Source organism: Cydia fagiglandana, chromosome 1 (assembly GCF_963556715.1).
Source record: "Cydia fagiglandana chromosome 1, ilCydFagi1.1, whole genome shotgun sequence".
NCBI classification, from domain to species: Eukaryota; Metazoa; Arthropoda; class Insecta; order Lepidoptera; family Tortricidae; genus Cydia; species Cydia fagiglandana.
Genome location: NC_085932.1, coordinates 8,848,831 through 8,872,705, shown reverse-complemented (window position 1 = coordinate 8,872,705; position 23,875 = coordinate 8,848,831). Strand labels below are relative to the sequence as shown.

General features: G+C 37.5%; 2 protein-coding genes across 3 annotated transcripts in view; one reads left to right on the top strand and one right to left on the bottom strand.

The window, feature by feature from the left end:
- LOC134680467 (uncharacterized protein K02A2.6-like) overlaps positions 1–23,875 on the top strand; it is a 303,959-nt gene that overhangs the window by 163,155 nt on the left and 116,929 nt on the right. The gene's annotated exons all lie outside the window — the stretch shown is intronic.
- LOC134680424 (neuroendocrine protein 7B2) lies at positions 323–22,038 on the bottom strand. Of its 2 annotated transcripts, XM_063539556.1 has the most exons (7): positions 21,867–22,038; positions 8,101–8,138; positions 4,250–4,340; positions 3,729–3,952; positions 3,201–3,358; positions 1,981–2,159; positions 323–1,692 (listed from the first exon to the last, which is right to left on the bottom strand). In XM_063539556.1, coding segments are annotated over exons 2-7 (729 nt in total). In that variant the 5' UTR covers positions 8,103–8,138; positions 21,867–22,038; the 3' UTR covers positions 323–1,617. The 2 variants fall into 2 exon arrangements, with proteins under 2 accessions (XP_063395626.1, XP_063395632.1); XM_063539562.1 differs by lacking the exon at positions 8,101–8,138.

Below are 23,875 nucleotides of genomic sequence, written 5' to 3'. Positions count from 1 at the left end.
TATAAATATTTTAGAGATTTCACAAGATTTTTTCAGGTATAATTTAGAATTATAATGTGTATTGTTGGATTAGTATAATTCCTTCCTTCTCATTCTAAGGTCACGCTGCAGGTTTTGTCATTCTTCATACAAGTTGGTGGTGAAAATTAGCAGTTGCGGCACTTCATTGATTGTAATGTACAAGAACCGCAACCCACCACGCTGGTCCAGTGCGGGTTGGCGGGTATATAATCTAATTGTACTTAACTCAATAATTATACATAGGTTTATACCTCCTCTAAAATGTAAAAATGCTAAATGCAATTAAAAAGACAAAACCCAATAAAGTTAGTTATACTTATATACATCTAATAAAGTTCACAGCATCGTCAACGTTACACTTAGCACAATAAAAGCCTTATTAAGAGGAAAGGGGACGGCCGTTTCTCCATACAAACGTATTCCATCTCCATTTTCCTCTCTGGAAATGGACAGTATGGAAAATATAGTTTTAGATAATTGGATGTTAACTATGGTTATGCCTTACTTTAGACTTTTTTCGAGATTTTGATTACTGTAAAAATTAGGAGCGAGCGTTATGAACACAGATTTCATAAAAAAATGCTCCTAAGTGTTATAATACTTGAAATTCGAAAACAACCAATCTTAGCTGTGGTTGATGTAAAACAAATTGTGTCAAAATGTTTTCATTAATTTTAATTTCCAGAGAGAAAAATGAGGACTACGTTTGTATGAAAAGGCGATTTTGTGCGGGCCCTCCACTTTCGTCTTAAGAATATAAAATTAGCACTTTATAGTTAAGTATGTTCATAATAATTAATTACTTAATTAATGTCAGAAACGTAACTGTATAAAACGGTAATTTAATGTTATACATATGCGATGACTATGCAAATACCTACAGTTTTCATCCGATATAGAGTTTACGGCAACATTTGTACATTTTAAACTTTTAACTCTAAGATTAAGCTTACGGGAACATGTATTGTTGCTTCTTTCACAATTTACATAAGGTAAACGTACTAGTGCTCGACATGCTAATGCTCAATAGATGACACCTTGCTGTCATCTCTATTGGCAATGACTTAAGTTTCAAGATGACATGTACTGGGACCGCGTCGAGCACCAGTACGTTTACCTTACCTACATTACGTTATTAGTCAAACTTGGCAATGTTTTTTCAAAATCAAGCTATTAGTAAAACAGAAATAATAAAATCTAACGCAAATAATTTCAAAACAAAGTTCGTTTAATGCTTATGGATTAAAACTCGTAAATTTCAATAGGTAAGTTAAGAATAAATAAGTTGACTAGAATATTATCTATGGTTTTACCATTGACATCCTATGAGGTTGCAGCGCATACTGCATGAATACAATACAATAAAATATCGTCTTATAGACGCTGTGGTTTTTATCCAAACGATTTTTTAGAAACAGTAGTTGCTTAGCTTTCAAAACTATAATTTTGCTTAAAAATTGTCTGAAATATATCTAATTAGAATCAGCAAGTTAATGGACACACTTAGTAAAACACTTTTAATCTGACATTCAACTAACGGATACTGGTATAAGACCCGTCTAAGATGTTGTAATAATTAACAATTCAGTAAGTATATTAATAAGAATTCACATCGAAACCTTTTTTGGCTGCGATCGGAAGGCGCTCGCCCATGAGATACGGGTTTTCTACCTGAAAAAAAAATAAAGAAATAAAATTATATACCTACTCTTACTATTTCATATTTACGATACGGCAGGCGAAAGAAAGAGTAAACAATAAGTACCTATTTTCAAGGAATACTAAGGGTCGGTTGCACCAAACTGTTCGTATCGTTAAAGAGGTCGCAAAATTTTTATGTATGGAAAGTTTCATATTAAAGCGCCGGGGCGCGCCGGCTGATGTTGATCAGTCTGTCAAATGTGGTTGGTGCAACTGGCCCTAAGAAGAGTAACCGTCTCAAACTCGTTGAGGACTTACATCGGGCTTATACTTCTTAGCGACGAGGTTCTTGTGTTCAGGAAACCTGAGCTCCAGGTCGGACTGGGGCTCGGGGCAGCCGAACATGTGCTCCGCGTCGCACATGCAGCGCTGCGACAGCTGGTACTCGCGGCTGAACGCCGCCGTGTTCTCGAACTCGATCAGACAACCTTGGTCTTCTGCAATACAAATGTACGTTATTATTATTTACGTCAGAATATATGAATCGATGCTTTAGAGAACGTTGCGAAGTTTGCTCAATGATAATAGCTCGAGATTGTAGCGATCATTAGAGAAGCCATACGTGCAGCGTTTGATATAAGGGGCCATTCAAATATTACGTAAGCAGATTTATTACAATTATTTACCCCCCCATCCCCCTTGTCAGCAAAAGTAAGCAAAGCTCTTATCCCCTCCCCCCATGCTTACGTAAACGTTTTTCAATTATAAATGTATTTTTTTATATTATAATTATAATTTTTCTGTATTATATATTTTCATTCATTATTTTTTCTTTATTTTGTATAATTTTTCTCTTAGATACAATAATATCTAGTTCCTTGTCGGACTTTGCTTGTAATTTATAATTTCGCTACACTTCGTTAGCTAACTTTTGTACATTTCGTACTTTCGTACTTGTATGAAATTTTTTAAAACTTTCAAACAATTTTTGGTAGGTATAACTTGGATTTGTCTATTTGAAACGACATCTTATATAAACATTAAACTTTGGCTAATGGAATTAACCGTAACAATAATGTTAACTTGCTTTCCTATGCTTACAAATCTTACAATACGTCTACTCGCTAGGAAATTTAGACAAGTGAATAGCGTGCGGTAATTCCCCTACTCGGTTCTAAAGCGAGTGACTGAACGTATGCATTATTTGCGGGAATCCGCGAAAAAGCGTTTCGTTTTCAAGCATAGACAATGTGAGGGTTGCCATTCGTGTAAAAAAGTAAATAACTACCGATGACGTAATCATCATCTACCCCCCATGTCATCCAAAATAAGCAAAACAAAGAAACAGTGCTTACGTAATACTTGAACGGCCCCTAACGGACTGTGATGTATCGTACCTATTAAAAGTATTAAAAAATATTTTTTTCTGTCAAAAGATTTTCCTTCTACTTTTTCCTAATCAAAACACTATAGGTACTGAATTTTGTTACACCTTGTTATATCTGTCCCACAGTTGCCCATATTAACGGAGAGCTCACCAGTATATCCGACGGGGCAGGGATTGGGCGGATTGCAGTAGGCGGGCAGCACAGCATCGGTCTTGACCATCTGACGGTTGGGGACCAACCCCGACGGCTGCAGCCGCTGTTGGCCCTCGCCAGCGCCGCCGGTGACGTACTGGTGGCCCCAGAGGGAGCTAAACAGAATTTAAAAGTGTTAATACAGTTTAGGTAGGTATTTACTATAAATGGTTGGTACTCTACTCAATCAACGTTTTTAATCTTCATATAGAAAAACCACTCGCAAAGCCTTACGTATTTTTTCTATGTAACATATTTTACATTATTTTTGCGCTATCAAGAACATCGGGATGTTCTCGTTTTTTCCAGATTAATTAAACAATTCCTGCACGCGTTAACTCGAGCTAGGGTGGAATTAGGATCACAGGAACCTTAGTTACTATTTCAGATTTTCGAAGGAGCACGATTAGCGCATGATGGTGCCAGTAAATAACGCAGCCGACAGCTGCCAACTTGCTTTGGCAGACTATAAACTGTAATATTAACCTGTGCTGCAGATACTCCTGGTCGCGCAAGCTCGGGCTAGGGTCGCCATTGATCAGCGAGTCGTAGTCCAGCTGCTCATTCTCCAGGTCCTTGGAGGCGCGCGCCATGAGCGCCAAGTGGCGTTCGCTCTGAGGGAACTCCAGGTATCCTGACGCCGCCTCGTTGAACTCCTTGCCCATGCGCTCCACCACTTCACGAAGTAAAGCTTCGGTTAACATAGGCTCCTGTGGAAAGAGAAGTAGTGAAGATTTTTTTACGTTCTGTTTGATCATGGTGTACTTTTCTAGGACCCTACGAGGATTTACAAAATAATTATTAGATTAAAACGATCTAGTTATAAAGCGGTTGACTTGTTAATTTAATTGTAGTTAAATTTGCTGTTTTTCCAACCGTGTTCAGCAAAAAAGCAGCATAAGTTTATAGGCAATCTTGTGACGAGACTTGATTTGGCATATGATTTTAAAATAATACCTAAGTAGTTTGCTAGTGAAATTAGATATTACTTAAAAACCTGTACATACCTTTTCCCCAATAGAACCATGGGGGATAAACCCCATTGCCCCGACGATGCTTATCGCCAAAACCAGAGTTTCTTGGGGGCCCATTCCGAACCTGAAATCAAAGATGGGATTGTTCAGGTACCTATATCCATAAATAAATGCTTGCCGACACGTTTAATTGTCATGAGGTCATTGATTATATGCCACTATCTGTCGTCACAATAAAAATATGAAACAGTTTTATATCAACCAATTTTTGTAGAAAACGTCGTGTGCGCCTTTGGGACAACACAGCGTAGCAGGCTGCGATTGCTGCGTCTTCCGGTGTTCCAGTGCTTGGGTTCCATACCCTTTCTGAGCTCATTTTATTTACTCGTATAGTTATCGCTTTTCACTTTTCTTTTTTCGTCTAGGTGACGAATACATTTCAATAATTAAGGTGTGCAAGGTGGTAGAAGTTTGCAAACACTTATGAAAATTAGGTAATATGATATTTTTAACCAACTTCAAAATTCCCAACGGAGGAGGTTTTTGATTCGGTTTTAACTACTTATGGTTTTTTCTGATGTCTGAGACCTCAGAACTCCATCGTTTTTGATGAAAACATACCTATATACATATATACCTCTACTTGCAGATTGGTTCCATTTTTGTTAAAATCTACATAAGGAATCGAGGGAACTCCTCTTTTGAACGAACAACCAAATGAACATATACATATACCTCGTTATTTTTGTATTTTCGTCAACAAATCAAGCATTAAACTGAGCTATTTGGTGAAATGAAACTGCACTTGAAGACCAGAATGGAACTCCTCCACGACAAGTATTTTAGGTTTTGGGGCTAATTGTAATTGTTATGACATGCACTTGTAAATAATATTCATAACATTTCAAACTGTTGTGTGAAGTCGGTTTTATTGTATAAAATATTATATGTGGGCCGTGCCGTCCATATCTCTATAAAAAATGTGTAATCGTCACAATCTTGTTTAAGCATTGGTCCCAATAATTTGATCGTATTCCGCCAAATCTTACATCACGCCCGAGACACATCAATCATAATTAATTGGTTACAGTTCATCAAAAACATAAATTAGTCATCGGTTGCCGAGCGAATCTTGCAGGATTGTCTCAGACATATTAGATTCATAGTTTTTTTAACACTGGATGAAATTGTATGAGTCACAGTATGATCGTAGATAAAATAAGTGCGGAGATGATACGAGTAGATGCTTAATAATTGTGTACAGAATCTACATTAATGAGTAAGAACGTTCAGCAATAAGAAAAAGTATGGATGCAGATATTATAATGGCTGTAAATTTCTACTTGGTTTCATATACGTATATTGTTGGCATAAAAAAAAAGACGTGTGTCCCTATTTCTGCCACTAATGGAACATAACAATCAATGATCACCGGCGTATTCTGGGTATCCCATAAATAGTTGCCAAGTTTTCTTTAGCTTGTGCTTTGCTTGGTAACAACAAATGGCCAACAGAAAACGGCGGCGGTGGTTGACAACCTTCTAATCTAGTCGGTATCGGTAGTGACCCTGCCTACGAAGTAGGAGGTCCCGGATTCAAATCCTGGTATGGGCTTTTTTTGCAGTTTCAAATATTTGTTCCTGAGCTAAGGATATTTTGTATGTATTTATCTATATCTATCTTATAAAAACCGTTGTCTAGGACCACAAGCCTTATTAAGTTTATACTGTGGGGCTAAGACGATTTGTGTAGATGGTTTTTTTCATTTATTTATTTAACTAGGTCGTCTAGCATCGTATAGCGAGCAGCAACATACTCGTAACATCATGGACATTGTGAAAATAATTCATTCATAAAGAGGATATGCAATTTTGCAGGTGTATACATGATGCGGTATGGTTTCTTCAGCTAGTTATTTCGGAAACATCTCTGCCTCGTGTCCAAAGCAGATATGACGTAAATCAATCAAACGATACACGGATTAACATGCATAACATCATTGTTTGATGTTTTTATAACGAAAAAAAAAACGGTCCCGATCCCCATTGTAGCGCGGCCTGTGGGTGTTGGCGATTAAGATGCTATCAACAGTTGTGTCCATCGGAATCCTTTGAATTATGTTTTTATAATTATTTAATTGATTCCCTTCACTTTTCACAATACAAACTATTAGTCAAATGTGCAATATGATTATCAAGGTTATAATTAAGCTTTAAACCGTCATACTCTATTATTACGATTATCAGATTTATGGATCTTATGATTAAGCGTATTTTGATCTAGTCATCTAGTTCAGTTGACAAAAAAGAGGACAAGAGTTGTAACCAAAATATTGATATTATTGAAAAAGTTAAGTATAGGTAGTTTCAAATATCACAAAACTCTGTCAAATTCAAAATAATTGTATTAAATTACAAAAAAAATGGTAGATTCCATTACCAATATATATTTCTTAGTAAGTCTTACATTTTTCATCTATGTACTTATATTTTCGTTCTAAACCAGATCGGTTAAACATTTAAACTAACTAGCACAACAACTACGAGTATACCTTGCAGTACATATTATGGTGATGTCCACGCATTAAACTATCAACTATCAGAAATCGAAATACGACTCGGACTGTAGCGCAAGTAAATACCGGTTTGCGAGCCTAGTCCAAACGTGCCATAAACAAGGGCCAGACATCGCATAGGCTCCAATCAGGTTGTTAGGACGGCTGCATACTTATTGGAAGAAAGTCTTAGAAGTGAACATTTCCCTTACATTTTTGTATAGTACAATAGTGAATTTCACCATATATAACTAGAAGGTACCTATAGAATCATATTTCTAGAAGGAAAGTCGGTAAGTAGGTACAAACTTCTATGCAGGGATGGTATCTACCTTTAAACAGATCAGTATGTACTTATCGACTTACCGCTTAAAATTATAATAGATGTTCTAATTAGTTTAGATTCAAGAGAATGGTCAGGATTGACTTTGGATAAAAATAAAAATATTTAAGCAGATGAGGTCATAGGATATATTAATTAAAACTTGTGGGAAGACATTTCGACCGTAGACTAGAATTGAAATGCTACAAACTGTTCTAATTTTGATATCTAAAAATGTGTTACTAATGATAAATAAAATGATATGATCAGAATAACCTGTGGATATGATTCGATTGGCACAGGAAGACAAAAATGACAAGAGAATCTAGAAAAAAGTCACGACATAGGTACCCAAAACTAGATACTAGCACAAATAGGACGTGATGTGTGTAGGTAGGTACCTACAGTACTTATACATTTTATACTAGCTGATGTCAGCGGTCAGGATCTGGAATGAATAACTTTTTCCATAGAAAAGAAAGAACTTTCCATAGAAAATTTCTAGAGCAGGAACTTTTTTCGTGATTTTCATATAGGTATATTGGTATCTTTTTAAGCGTGACTCCTGAATCACCTAGTACTTATACACATTTTTAAATTTGAAACTTGTTTATGTTTAAACATTTAATTACAGGCTGTAACTTGTTCAATAACGTTGTATGTTGGTTGGTTGGTTCTACATAAGTAGTTTGCAGACATTGTACATTAAAATACAGCTCATGTGTGCTCGCAAATTTGTCACCGTAGTCTACTAAAGGAAATGTGCAGCTGGCCTTAAGCTCGACATACAAACGACATGTAATATAGCACCGTCCATTCACCGGCGCTCATTCAAGCTTTCTACGGAGCCTACGCTACGATGTAAAGATTTGATTGCTAATATTAGCATATACATTTACAGCGACACGATTGTATGGCGCCTAATGCTAATTATTTTTAGAATCTACGGATAGGTTCCATTCTACAGGTCATTATAACTTATAACTAGCTTACAAAACGATATCTCACATATTGTATTGGCTGTAGAGAAATGTCGTTTATGCTACCTGAAACATAAAAAAATATAAAAATCATAATATACTAAAATGAAAAAAAAGCATATTCTGGAAAAAAATATGCCTACGCCTGATCGTCGGCATTACTACTAGACCAATTTTTTCAGCTATAGTTGTTGGATACATCAGTTACGCCGAACAGTAGGTAGCTGCTATTCGAAATTTTGAGACTAGTACGAGTAACTAAGAATAATATGTCTTGCACTTAAAAAAAGACTAAATAAAAACTTAAACATTACTTTCCTCCCTTTTTTAATGGCCGGATAAAAAAAATAAGAAGCCGTTGAAAAGTGATTACCAAATTGAATAGGCGTTTTATTGTATGGCGGTGTTTGTTAACCGACTTCCAAATCCCAAAGGAGGAGGTTATCAATTCGGTTGTATGTTTTTTTTATTATTTTTTTTATTTTTTATGTTTGTTACTCCATATCTCCGTCATTACTGGACCGATTTTGAAAATTCTTTTTTTGATTGAATGTATATGCATACAGATTGGTCCCGTTTCTGTCAAAACCCAGTTCTGATGATGGGTTCCATGAGGAATCGAGGGAACTCCTCAAATCTTAAAGGCATACATATAGTGATTTTTGGGTTTTTATCATCAAATCAAGCATATACATCCAAAAAAGTGACATTTGATGAAGTGGAACTGCTGATGATGATCAGAACGGGACTCCTCAACGACGCATAGTTCACGGTTGGCGATTTGTCCTCTTCGTTATGTTTGTTAAGCAAGTTCAGTTTTTAAGCTACATTTTTGTCAAGCTCGAGTTCTGATGATGGGATCCATGAGGAATCGAGAGAACTCCTCAAATCTTAAAGGCATGCGTATAGAGATTTTTGTAATTACATCAAAAAATCAAGCATTTTTATTAAAAACTGTCGCATTTGATGAAGTGGAACTGCTGATGATGATCAGAACAGAACTCTTCAACGACGCATAGTTCATGTTTCGCGATTTTTCCTCTTCGTTATGTTTGTTAAGCAAGTTAAGTTTTTAATGCACATTTTTGTCAAGCTCGAGTTCTGATGATGGAATCCATAAGGAATCGAGGGAACTCCTCAAATATTAAAGGTATACGCATAGAAATTTTTGTATTTACATCAGAAAATTAAGCATTTTCATTAAAAACTGTCGCATTTGATGAAGTGGAACTGCTGATGATGATCAGAACAGAACTCTTCAACGACGCATAGTTCACGTTTGGCGATTTTTCCTCTTCGTTATGTTTGTTAAGCAAGTTAAGTTTTTAAGCCACATTTTTGTCAAGCTCGAGTTCTGATGATGGGATCCATAAGGAATCGAGGGAACTCCTCAAATATTAAAGGCATACGCATAGATTTTTTTGTGTATCCATCATAAAATCAAGCATTTACATTAAAGACTGTCGCATTTGATGAAATGGAACTGCTGATGATGACCAGAATAGAACTCTTCAACAACGCATAGTACACATTTGATGATTACGAATTTCGATTTTGACTTGGACTGGGACCCGGACTCGGACCCAGAACCGGACTCATACCCGGATCCGGTTCGGACCCGGACCCGGACCTGGACTCGGACCCGGGCTCGGACCCGGATTCGGACCCGGACTCGGACCCGGACTCGGACCCGGACTCAGACCCGGACTCGGACCCGGACCTTGACCCGGAAAACCACTATGATACCTTAACTAAATAAACCACTATGATTACCTACCATAAAATGTGTAAGTATATAAGTATGATGATGCCAATCTTACTAGCCCCTCCCGCTTAAACCCCCGTACACCGCACCGTATGCGCCGTTAAGTGGGTTAGGTTAGGTTTGAACTGCGATCCTCACAGAACCGAACTGCTATCAGAGAAGTGGGTTAGGTTAGGCTAGAACTACGACCCTAGTAGAAAAGTGAGTGGTTTTACCTCCTTTTCTACATAGTATACCATCTACAATAATCTTTCACCGGCCCCCATAGAAGTCGGTTTTTTTTTCTTAAAAATTATATAATATGGCGTGGCGGGCACCTGCGCCCGCGCCGCCCGTGGGCGGGCGATCGGTCCGCTCGAGATCGTCCTCCGCCCGCGCGGATTAATCGTGCCCCTAGTCTATCGACATCGATAATATAATATAATATCGATAATAGTAACTGGTACACAGCAATCATGAAATTAAACTATGTATATTAAAAAAATAATGTCAAACTTGTTTACTTATACGCTTTCATTTTAAAATTTCCAATATAAAGATACAATGTAAGTGGATTCATAGTCTTATTGCAATTTTATTGATTAGATAGCTTTATAATCGGTAAATTAAGTCATGTTCTTTTACTTAATTTCATATTAGAAGCAAATGTTTTATATCTTGAATTTTAAAGTTACAACAGATATTAATTTATAAAGAAGGCCATAAAGTTTAAAGCTGATATTATGTTATATACATACCTATCGAATTATTTGGAAGGAATCGGATGACCATGGAGATCAGAGAGATCAGATTCACGTGTATAATAAACTCATTCACACATCCTGTATTTAACATTTAACAATTTCATATTTTAATTTTTATAATTGCGAGACATCTAGGTATGATAAAAAATAAATCCAATATAAAACATGGGTATCGACAGAGTTCATCACTATAACGACCTAAGCAACCAGTTTGTGTGCGGGGGCGCCTAGATAGTGAAACGTAACTTTTATTCCATACTTATCTGAACCGAACACGCATCGCATGCGCACTACTGTTAATGTCTTCGACTTATAAGTTGAGGTATCACAAAAGTTTAAAGGATGACTCACGTTAGACCGGGCCGTGTCCGGGCCGGAGCTTCCGGGCATCGTTTTCTATGGAAAGCATCACGTGATCGCCTGTCATGTCATCGAAAAGTAAGCGCCGGAAGCTCCGGGCCGGACACGGTCCGGTCTAACGTGAGTCATCCTTTATCCGGCCAATAAAATATGCTCTCAGTATTTTTTTATTTACTTTTTTGACAGTTTTATAAACGTTTGAACATACTGCCGGGGCAGAGGCAGATCAAAAAAGAGATGGCGGGGTGGCCTCGCCGGTTTTTGCAGGGACTGGCGGGAGCATGCACCAAACCGTGATGAGTAGCGGAAGAAAGGGGAGGCATTTGCCCAGCAGTGGGACACAAGATAGGCTAGGTATTCAAAAAATAGTGTCTAACTTAATCATCTGTAACACTACTATGTCTTTCTCAAGGTTGAGATACCTAGTTAATAGGATTTGTATCTCTTAAGAGTTGGTTTATCAAGAATTTTAAGAACCTATACTCGGCCTGAAAAAAAGTTGCCTCGATATATCAATCAGAATTAGGTACGTAATTGCTCGAACCAATAGATTTGCTTTTAATTTTTGGAGTAGTATTTTTTTTTTATATTTTCAAGAGACAGACAACGTCTAATCATATTTATCTGCAACTTATCGCGTAGTGCAGATTGTGTAGGACTTCGCTAGATCCTGTTGATCCAATAAATGTAATTGAACTGTCGATTAATGTACTGCTATCTTCAAAAGTTTTAACCTAACTATTAACATTTTTTCTGATTCTATATGTACTGTAACAAAAAAAGTGCATAATATTTCGTAATTTTCTTGCCTAAAATATATGAACCCACTAAGTAAAAGTGTGCATATTTTAATCTAATACCTACCTTTAAACGAGCACATCTTTTATATTTTTATTTATATATATATATTTCGGGGATCTCGGAAACGGTTCAAACGATTTCATTGAAATTGGCTATATTTGCTATTGGGGTTTTCGGGGGCGAAAAATCGATCTAGCTAGTATCTCTGGAAAAACGCGCATTTTTGAGTTGATATATTTTTTTCGAGCAAAGCTCTCGGAAATAACGAACTCAAAATTTTATTTGTTGCACTCAAACATATGTCTCTCCCCGGCCCTTAATAACATAATATGTATCAAAAACCAGTATTCAATATAGTAGGTACCGACTTAGGTAGAAAATTTTAAGTCGATACAGATACTATTTAGGCTTTGACTCGTACTCCTTAACTCGTATTGCTACGAATTTAGTGTCAGGTTTACTATATGAAGTATGATTGGATTTCTTTTTACAGATTTTTATCGAACAGATCCTTTTCTTATCGATTGTACCCCACAGCATATTAAAACAAATGACCCGCTAAATGATGTCACTGATCGTGGTTTCGCTAGTAAAATACAGTCTATTTACGTAGTTGATACGTGGTGGTAAGTTTGCACATTTCGGTCACGTACTCAGGTCCGGGTGTGATCGATTCTCGGTCTACGTATATATTTTAGGGTTCAGTATTCGAGAGAGCCAACGTATAGGGATTGCAATCCGGTCCGGCGGATCCGGTAATCCGGCTGGATCCGGCACATTTTTCATGATACCGGATCCGGCAAAATTCACCGGATCCGGTCCCGGATCCGGTAAAGTGAAATAAAGCGCTAAAATATAAAATAACAGCTTAAAACACTGCTAAAATTTAAAAGTTCTCGCCTGTATTCGAATTTTCTCGCTCGCAAACAGCAACACAACAACTTGTTTGTTAGTTGACGCCTGTCTTCTCATCATCATCATCATCATTTCAGCCTATATACGTCCCACTGCTGAGTACAGGCCTCCTCTCATGCGCGAGAGGGCTTGGGCTATAGTCCCCACGCTAGCCCAATGCGGATTGGGGACTTCACATACACCTTTGAATTTCTTCGCAGATGTATGCAGGTTTCCTCACGATGTTTTCCTTCACCGAAAAGCGACTGGTAAATATCACATGATATTTCGTACATAAGTTCCGAAAAACTTATTGGTACGAGCCGGGGTTTGAACCCGCGACCTCCGGATTGAAAGTCGCACGCTCTTACCGCTAGGCCACCAGCGCTTTTTTTTAGCCGACGAAATATGTGACGTGAGATTTCCGTGCACCGTAAGTACTGGATTGGTTTATATTCAGTTTATTGTGTTGTTACATTGTAATTTAATGTACATGTTCGTTTTATTTTGTACAAACCATTTTAGCCCACTTATAATAAGTGTTACCTGCATTTAAAATATAATGAATAAATATTTATAAAATTAAATAGAGAAATATATGTTGACTTTTGACGACCGGTCTGACCTAGCCAGTGGGTAGTGATCCTGCCTGTGGAGCCGCGATCCTGGGTTTTCGAATCCCGGTAAGGACAATTATTTGTGTGATGAGCACAGATATTTGTTCCTGAGTCATGGTTGCTTTCTATGTATTTAATTTTAAGTATTTGTATATTATATATCGTTGTCTGAGTACCAACAACACAAGCTTTCTTGAGCTTACCGTGGGGCTTAGTCAATTTGTGTAAAAATGTCCTATAATATTTATTTATTATTATTATTTATATGTTATTTTGTTATTATTATGCTACTAAATGTACTTGTATAGGTATACACGTTTATTGATTTTGTTTGCTAAAACTAAAATGGTTGAATTGAGAGCACCTTTTTGTTGGAAATGTGGGTTGGGCTATAGATAGTTTAAGAGAAAAAGAAGATTTTATTTGTGGTTAAGTAATGAAAACGTTGTTTTTTGAAACTTAAAACAGCCGTCATCGAATTAAACTGTTGTGAGACATACTAACATTGAATAATTTACGGTTTAGACTCACTTGTTTTTAGTCACTCGCGCGACATGTTTCGGAGAGCCTATAGGTCTCCTGTTAAGACACCCGTTTTATTAATCCATTAAAAAATATCCTTAACTTCGCATATAACGCTAAAAACATGATAAAATACATGACTTGATGAATTTTTTATCCGCAATACCAATCCGGCCGGATCCGGCCGGATCCGCCGGATTGAGGCCAAAATCCGGCCGGATCCGGCCGGATTCAAAACCAGTCCGGATTGCAATCCCTACCAACGTATCATAAGAATCACAATAACTTAGTCGTCGATAGATATTACGCTCTCATTTTAAAACGAAATGGTGAATTCAAAGAATATTAAAAGTTCCCAGCAATTTCGGCCAAATTTCACTTTCCCATACAAACGGAGTTTCGCACTCATTTTAAAACCACGCGTTGAATTGTTATTTGAAGCTACAAAAACGAATTACAGGACTAGATGTACCTTATCCTATTGTTAGTACCTATGTACAAAGTTTCAGAGCAATCTAGCTAGTCATTTTAAAATGAGACCATTAACTACGTTTGTATGAAGAACCGAGCTTGCTGGGGACTCTTAAACTTCATCCGTTTGGCTCTTAACGGACGGTACCTGTATCATGAATCGTACCGTAAAATAGGGTGAGTAGTCAAAACTGAAATTCAAACCTCGATAACATTTTATTTTTACATATGAAAACTGAATGGTGCATATAATAAGTGTTCCGGACGTTTGTATTTTAGTTTTTATTTTATTTTGGGTAGTTCCATTTCTATATAACTTTGACGATAAAGAGGAAAACCCACCTCACCCTGTAGTGCCTCGTATTTGGGGTGAGAGGGGTTTTCATAGTAGGTGATTTTGGAAGATTGTTGGATCGATTTTTTTTATTATGCGTATTACTATAGCTCCATTTTAAATTGGAATACATTATTTTTGTAGCAGTAGCCTTAAAATCCCTTCTCACCCCCCTCTCAAACCTTCTCTCCCCATTCATAAAAACTCACCTCCCCTCCCCCGCGAAACCTACTCAGCTACTCACCCCGTTTTACGGTACCTAAAAGACAATTGAGATATTCACAGTGACTGGGTATTTCTATTCAGTTTTTTTTTGGTAGTTTTTTAGTTTTGTTCATGGTATTTAATATGTATATGCTACATGAAAATCGACAAATTGGGTGTGATTGTTATTACTTATTTGTTTTTATGCGATAGAATACGATACAATTGGATGTAAGATAGGATTGATCATGTGACAATAATTATCGTAAGATAAGACACTACGGAACCTTGCGCGTGCAAATCTGACACGCGTCTGATGGTTGTTTTTTAATAAGTATTATAACATGTCAAATGACTCATTAGTCATACTTTGCCTAATGAATCATATACCGACCGCCAAAGGATTAGCCAACACTGCAATTTATTTTTTATTTATTTATTTACTATCGTGTATATGTAAATGATCAATATGTTTTTTGTAAGTTTAACTTGTTGTCCAAAAACTTTTTTTTATTTTTGATGGTTACAAAATAAAGTAAGTAGGTACTGAAGTTTAAGAAAAAAAAGTAAGCGATAGGTAAGTAATTTGATTAAGTATTAATTTTTGTTTAATAACATTATGGAGCAAAAAAACAAAGAAATTGCCCAAGGAAACATCAATTTCTCTCGAAAATAATGCACGTCAATAGAACTTCGCCCGTCAGCCGCGTCCGATAATTTGTTTCCAGCTTCATTCCTCATGCCACACTGATAACGAACCTCGTGAAGCACGCTAGTAGGTATTGCAGGTTTCTCCCAATTTTGTAACTTTTGCCCCCTTTTGAGTACCTACAGTTTCATTTATTTAGTAATTAAATAACTTTCTTTTGTAAAATTAGGGGTAGGTTCCAGTGTTGTAGCATATTGCAGAAGTTTTAAGCACAATCTATCCGCTCTTCCCGGTGTAACAGCGCGAGTCGACGCAACAGGCGATAAGATTCAAACTAAAGGTCTGTACACACCAGAACACCGCCCTGCCTCAGCGTGTCTACACTACACAGTTAGTGTAGCCGCGTGTGTATATTCTGGTAGTAAAGTTCTATATCTCTATGTTATCGCTTTCCTTTTGCTTTCTACGCAACGTTATGTTAAAAAGTAAGATCAAGCAACAAAGCAAAAGCTTTCAACGGAAAGTAAACTAGGTGCACTTAAATAAATAAGAAAATCGCGTCGAGCGGCGGTCTCATGCCTCACTTTCGCACAATTACCTACATACTTGTTAGAACGTACCAAGCATGATGACAGATGATAATATAAAAAACAACCATGTTAGCCCTACAGGACGCAACAGGTAGTCTCTCTGGTCTAAATTATTTATACACGTCTGATTCATCGATACTCTATCGATAAGCTCTGTGTATTCACATTGCTTGCGCGAGTACGGACAACTCGGGTCTTCGTACAAACCAGAGATTCTACCGTAAACATCTATTTATCTCTCTATACCTCGAATACGCAAGAGCGATAGAGAGAGAAAGTGTTTAAAACATTCAGAACAACATATAAGGATCATAAAATCGGATCACCCGTGTTTGGATAATGATTGCAATGACATAGGAGGTGCAGCGCGCAGGCTCGAGTGCATCTCACAGATACCTAATATGGGTTTATCGATTTCAGTAACTACGCATTTAAATACTGAATAACAAATGTCAGAACGAAGACCTCGGTAAAAAGGACTTGACGCAAGGATTTCCTGTTATTAATGCATATATTAGGCTAAAGTACCAACTCATAATTATTCTAGACTAGCTGTGCCCGCGGCTCCGCCCGCGTGGTATTCGGTTTGTGTCAGTAAGCTGCTAAATATATAAAAAATTGTAAATTACATAACGCTGTATTTTTTTATTCAAAAAATTATAACATTTATAATTTCCTGCATGATAATCTTATTGTTTCATACTTTTTAGAGCGCAACTTGTAGTAGTCCGACTACGCCCGACTCTTTTAGTATGAGAAAGTCGAAGTCGCTTTGGACCGCGTGCAGTGCGCCACATACGTCGGGCAATTCCCGACTCTTTTAGTATGAGGACGCCGAAGGAGCCTGGCTTTGGAACGCATTCAGCGCGCCACGTGCGTCGGGCTTAGCCCGACGCTTTGAGTATGAGGGTGCCTTCGGCTCCCAACATTGGCAAGCGTACAGCGTGTCACGTACGTCGGGTTACGCCCGACGCTTTAAATATGAGGGAGGCGCCCGGCTTTGGAACGCGTACAGCGTATCACGTACGTCGGTCTACGCCCGACACTTTTAGTATGAGGGCGCCGAAGGCGCCCGGCTTTGGAACGCGTACAGCGTGTCACGTACGTCGGTCTACGCCCGAGTCTTTTAGTATGAGGGCTCCGAAGACGCCCAGCTTTGAAACGCGTACATTACGCCCGACGCTCTTAGTATGAGGGCGCCGGAGGCGCCCGGCTTTGGAATGCGTACAGCGTGTCACGTACGTTGGTCTACGCCCGACACTTTTAGTATGAGGGTGCCGTAGGCGCCCGGCTTTGGAACGCGTACAGCGCGCCACGTACGTCGGGCTACTCCCGACGCTTTGAGTATGAGGGCGCCGAAGGCGCCCGGCTTTGGAACGCGTACAGCGCGATACGTAAGTCGGGTTAAGTCCGAAGCAGTGCCGGATTAAGATATTTTGATGCCCTAAGCATTTCTAGACCATGGTGCCTCCTCTCCCTAGGGTCATTCAGATTACATTATTTTTTTTAGTAAATTGAGTGAAGTTCATTGCAACATTACAGCTGAGAATGGAAATCAGTCATTTTATCACGAAAATTGACAGTGCCGCAGCAGTAATGTTGCAACAGAGTACCTAATGCTGCTGCATTCGCCACCCGAATGTCACCTTTATCATATCTTAGGTGAGAATGTAATTGAAAACGCGAGCGAAGCGAGCGGGAAAATTTTTCGATATAAAAACGCAATTTGATAGACAGCTGTACATTTTTACTTTTAGTATGGAAATCAGTCACATCATTTTATCACGAAAATTGACAGTGCTGCAGCAGTAACGTTGTAACAGAGTAATGCTGCTGTAGTCGGCAACCGAATGTCCCCTTTATCATATCTTAGAAAGTGACTGAAAACGCGAGCGAAGCGAGCGCGAAAATTTTTCGATATAAAAACGCAATATGATAGACAGTTGTACATTTTTACTTTTAGTATGGAAATCAGTCACATCATTTTATGACAAAAATGGACAGTACCGCAGCAGTAACGTTGCAACAGAGTAATGCTGCTGCAGTCGCCATCCGAATGTCACCTTTATCATACCTCAGAAAGTGATTGAAAACGCGAACGAAGCGAGCGCGAAAATTTTTCGATATAAAAAACGCAATTTTACTTTTAGTCCCAACCAGGCGCGAATCCAGGATTTCATACAAAGAAGGGATGGGACAGTTTTCTATCAGCCTAGCTTCGCATATGCAAGAAAGCAGAGCTTGGAATTGACCAAGTGAATTGAATTGGCGAAGTGTGAGCAAAGCAGTAGGCCCAGCTGCGAAAGAGGAAAGCTTGGATTTGGATCCACGCCCAAGTGTAATTAAGGCAGAAGATCAACTTTGCCGTAAAGCAGAAGGCCTCGCATAAGACCTAACGCCGAACCGCAAAAGAGTGGGTTGAAATCGAATCTATGCATGTAATCACGACTCTTCTGCTACCGATTGTTTCCCAAAGAATTACGCGCCATTAGTTTTGCAAATTAGCTTTTGGACAGCTAAAAAAAAATCGTGTGGTAAAAATGATGTGTCTGTCCCTAATTATAAAATTTGTTCTACTTTTTCAACCTGGCATTTTGGTGCCCCCCCCTGAACGATGGTGCCCTAAGCACGTGCTTGTTTTGCTTATTGGTTAATCCTGCACTGGTCCGAATGTTTGACTATGGCTACGGCTTTGGTAAGCGTACAGCGTGTCACGTACGTCGGGCTAAGGTTAAGGCATTCAGAAGTTAAGGTGTAATAAAGAAACTCAGATAAATAAATATATTATACCTACATACAAACACGAACGCTGAAAACACAATACACTCTCTCTCTCTTTTTTTCGGGTAGTCGCGAAAAAGATGGCACTGTGCAATGAGGGGTAATTAATTTACTGTCGTTTAATTTTGTTGTATATTATTAAATGGACATAACTATTCAGTTAAATTTATTGATGTCCGTACCCCCTCATCTAAACTTAGAGTTAATTTGGCAAAAACCTTCCTCGGTGGCTATTCATGTTACTACGTATTAAATTTAGCGCCATCTGTTAGTTTACCAGGGTACTCAATAGTGGTAGCACATATTTGAAAAAAGTTTGCCCCTCCTTCCTATGTAGCGCCATAAGATTCAGGGGCAAACTTAAATCAAGCCAGTGTTGTGGCTACCCCCCCTTTTAAGGGTTGAATTTTTGTAGCCTATAACCTGGCCGGAGATTTTCTCGACAGATTAGTAAAGTTTGCATCAAAATCCGTTCAGCCGTTTTCACGTGATGCGCGTTCAAATAAACAGACAAACAGATAAACAGATAAACAGACAAACAGACAAAAATTCTAAAAACTGTTGGAACGTGTTCTGTTATCGATTCTAAGTATCCCCAGCCAACTTTTTTTCAAATATCTTCCATGTACAGACTTTCGACCCTCTACAGCTTTATTATATGTATAGAAGATGACGAGAAAGGTGCAGCACCTAGTCGTAGTATATTTTGTAACCATAATTAGATTGCAACTACTATTTTGTCATGACATGACAAGCAAAGGTAGGTACTTACATTTTATGTAAAGAGCTATATTTACATACATATTTGAGAGATTTGCATAATAATAATACTCCAATACGTATGATGCCTTCTACAGTTATTTTGATTGGTGCGCAGTGCGCATAATATTTTGATTGGAGCCCTATTTCGTTTTGTAGTTTCCTAGTTGGTTATACCTACCTATAATTTAAGCAGTAAATACGTACACTGTAACACATACCTATAAAAAATAACCTATCCAAATCAATTAAAGTATGTAGTTCATTGTAACATTAGGTAATAGACAATTTACTAGCAAATCTGTCATTATACTTTATGAAATATCGTACCTACTGAATATATTTACTATATCGAATCAAATACATACTGAGATACGTACGAGCTTGTAAATTTATAAAATTGTATGTGTGCGTGTGTAAGTAAATTAATGTAGGTAAGTATAAATATTTAAATATTTTAATGAAATTATATGAAATGAATATTAAGTATTAAAAACAATACTCACGCACAAATTGCACAATATAACCAGTATGGCAACTATTATTATCACCGCTACCGTTAAATGCATACAACTACTTTATTTTTCAGACTTCAGAATTGGTTTGCGCGCTCTGTATAGCGCAAAAGCTTACACATGGACACTATCTTTAATAATAGAATTAGCTTAAAGTATACTCGTAGCTAAGAAAGTTGTTGACGTGTGTGTTGACTACTTTGTTATCACAGGTATACTGCGCCGTAGGTAGTGCATTAAAGGGATGCAGGTAGTGATGTGCCGTGGGAATTTCCCGGGAACAAGGAATATTCCCATATGGGAAATTCCTGGGAAATTTCCCGGTGTTCCCGGGAATATTCCCCAAACAGGGGAATATTGAAATAGATTAAGTGTATTACAATTTTCATTAAAGCTAGCTGTAACGACAAGTGCGTTTGCGTTTAGTAAAATAAAGTAGCCAAAAACCGTAAAATGCAAAGTGGCTTTCCAAAAAACACTTGGAAAGTGGATTTGCTTACAACATTCGACACTTGAGATGTTTCAAAAAAAATATATGGCATCACTTTAAGCCCCCGATGTACCTGAATGCGAAGTCAGATCATTTCGAAATTTTCTCCGTAGAAATAGATACATATAAAAAAAAAATCTCCAAAAAATTATGGCTACAGATTATTTTATTGGATATTTTGATAATGTAATGCAAAAACATTCACAAGAACCCGTCCTTAACACTCGTATGTAGAAGAGTTTCTTGGTAAAAAGTTTACGGAACTCCACCATTCTTATTAGTACCTAACTTATTTTGACCCTGATTAAACAGTGATGATTTGTATTGATTTTGTTGAATAATGGCGTATTATTTAAAAAAATGTATTTTGGCCGAGTAATCATTCCCAGCAACTATGGGAAAATTCCCAGGAAGAATGGGAAATTTCCCGGGAAGAAAGGGAAAATTTCCCGGGAGTATAGGGAATTTACGTAGGCGAATGAGATACAGTTTATAATGTTTTTTTTCAAAGTTTAAGATGCTAAGTGTTGACTGAATTTCTGATAATAAAATAGTATATCTATGCGCCATTTCAAAATTCCCCTACTTTCCCTTCATATGGGAATTTTCCCGGGAACGTTTCCGGGAATTTTCCCACCAAGGGAATTTTCCCGGGAACGGCACATCACTAAAAATGCCACGACAAAAGAAAATAGCCACTCTATTAGTTTAATTTAAACCTTCAAGTGCTTAATTTTAATCGAATTTAAACTACCGTGAGACATACTAACTTTAAGCTAATTTACGGTATTTTTAGTCACTCGCGCGACATGTTTAGTGCTTGAAAATGGAGACCTAACGTGTCTCTCCGAAACATGTCGGGCGAGTGACACCGTAAATTAGTTTAAAACTTACTTAATTTTATATTAGAAGTTAGGAGTTAAGGCATAAAACAGTACCTAAATTTAAAGATCTATTATAAACGTGTTTATCGTGTGATAAATGAATATTTATTATTAAAAGCCTTCAGTATTCTCTGTTAAATAGCGGCATAAAGTGTCGCAAAGGCAGGTAAGTAATCACTGGCTGTAAACCTACGTATAGGTACCTAAGAATAATGAAGCAGGAATCAAGCAGTGTCAGCGAAAACACAGGTGCGTATCGAATATCAGGTTATGTAACAAAACAAGAAAGGCATAAATTGCGTTGAAATAAAGTCAAAAAGTGGTCAAAGCTTAGAACGAGACAAAAAGAGACGTGCTCACGTCACGTATAGTTCTACTAAGATTGGTTAGGGGAATTATAATTAAATCAACTTACGTGCAGTTTGACCAAACTCGCAACAATAATGATCAACGCCACCGCAAGGTACATGCACTTGTTTTTGACTTTACTACCGAAAAGTTCAAATTTTGAAAAGAAATCTGATTTGATGCGCACTTGGTGGAAATTTTGGAAATGTACTCACCAATTAAATAACGCCGGGCGAATGATGGCTTGTCCTCGAGTAGGGGATCGATGGGGTCGCGCTTGCGCGCGGCTCTTCTACGCAGTCGGGGTTGGCGACGTGCTCACGACAGCGATACGATTTGGAAATAGTCGTCATGTCAAAATTCGTTCTGAACCTTAAGAATGGATGGTAAGAGGCAGAAGTTGCGGTAGATTTTACAACCAGGGGTCGTAAGTTCAAATGTCTTGTATTGATCACGATCAGTTTTTATATATTCACACGGACTGTAACAAAGTTCAAAACAATATACCAGAAAAACGGAAAATTATATTTCTTTATCTGTCTCTCTGTCGTTCTTATTGGTATTCGTATCTGATGTGTCTACAGGTGTAAATTCTTCGCATTTTGTATATGTACCTACATTCCTTCAGATCTAAAGAAGCCTCCTCCCATATACTATGTAAAACAGGTTTCTCCTGTATGTTTAAGTACCATTACATGTGCCAACTTTGCTCCCCACTGGGTAATTGTGCTTAATTTTTAGTGTTCCGTACAAAACTTTGTTCACGGAACACTTATGGGATCACTTCGGTCTTGCAAATCAGTTAAATGCGTTTTTCTCAGAAACCGTTTGACGTAGATACCTAAAATTTGGAACAGTTATAGCAATTACCACCACTCATATTGTAAATAAGTCAACACTGCTTATTTCTTATTTAAGGGGGAACTTTAGGGGGTTGAGAGGGGTAGGCTGATTTTTTTTTCATTTGTAAGAATCGTGTGGGGTACCATTAGAAAGCTTGCAAAAAATTTAGTCGATGGACTGATTTTGACTTCATTTTAGACTGCAATAGTTTCGTCAAAAAATGCATTTAAAGTTGCAAGTTTTCATACAAAAATTTTCACCTCTGTCCTGGCGATTTTCGCGAAAACTATAGCTAACAGGCAGCTGACCAGTCAATACCCAACTTAAAAAAGCATGGAGACGGCGGGAAAATTATCAGCTTAACTCTATCTTTATTAGTTTTTCAACTGCAGCCTGGTCTTTGGTTGCTTAGGGCTAGCTAACTGATGCTTACACTGGTTATTTCATATTACGCAGTAGTTTTAACGAAAAAGATCCTTAGTTAAAACTTTGGCATTTAAATTTATGACTTATGTCTTTGACACAAAGTTTAATTCTGCTTGCTTATTTTTGTGGGATATTTAATTTTATCTGAATAGCCTACTATAAGTATGAGAGAGATCTACAAAATACAACCTTATTATATTGTAAATAAGTTTAAATTTCGAACGGGCTTTGCCAATGGACTAGGTATCTCAAAAATCAGAAAAATTCAAATTAAGAATTCCGTTCTTCACTGTCGTTGTGTTTTTTTTATTTCAGAATAGGACACATAGAGATAGTAAGGCGTATAGAGATAATAAAGTTATTTTATATTTATTAACAGCTATGGCTTCATCTACAGATTTTATTATATATATATATAACAATATACACAATATTCCTTTTCATTAAGTACCATTACATTTATGTATTAATTGTATATAATATAGATATATAGTCAGACCGTAAAAAGTCTGCAGCGATTTTGATAGCCCACGCAGTGCAAGTGTCATTTTAAACGTCAAACTTCTATGAAATTATGACGTTTACATAACACTTACACTGCGTGGGCTATCAAATCTGCTGCAGACTTTGTTTGGTGCAACTATATTAATTATATTCAGTACTTATGTATATTTTTGAACGGATCGGTAAGCAACAAGATCCAGGGCTATAACCGCGAAAATAGAAGTTCGCAAATTGCGGGCATTTTTCTCTGTCACTCTAATTACGCCTTCATTGGAGTAAAAGAGAAAGATCCCCGCAAATTGC

Coding starts and splice junctions, on each gene's coding strand:
- LOC134680424 (XM_063539556.1), bottom strand. Junction 3,953..4,249: donor ATGGTTCTATTGGGGAAAAG/GTATGTACAGGT, acceptor CTCTTTCCACAG/GAGCCTATGTTAACCGAAGC. Junction 2,160..3,200: donor CTGCCCCGTCGGATATACTG/GTGAGCTCTCCG, acceptor TTTGTATTGCAG/AAGACCAAGGTTGTCTGATC.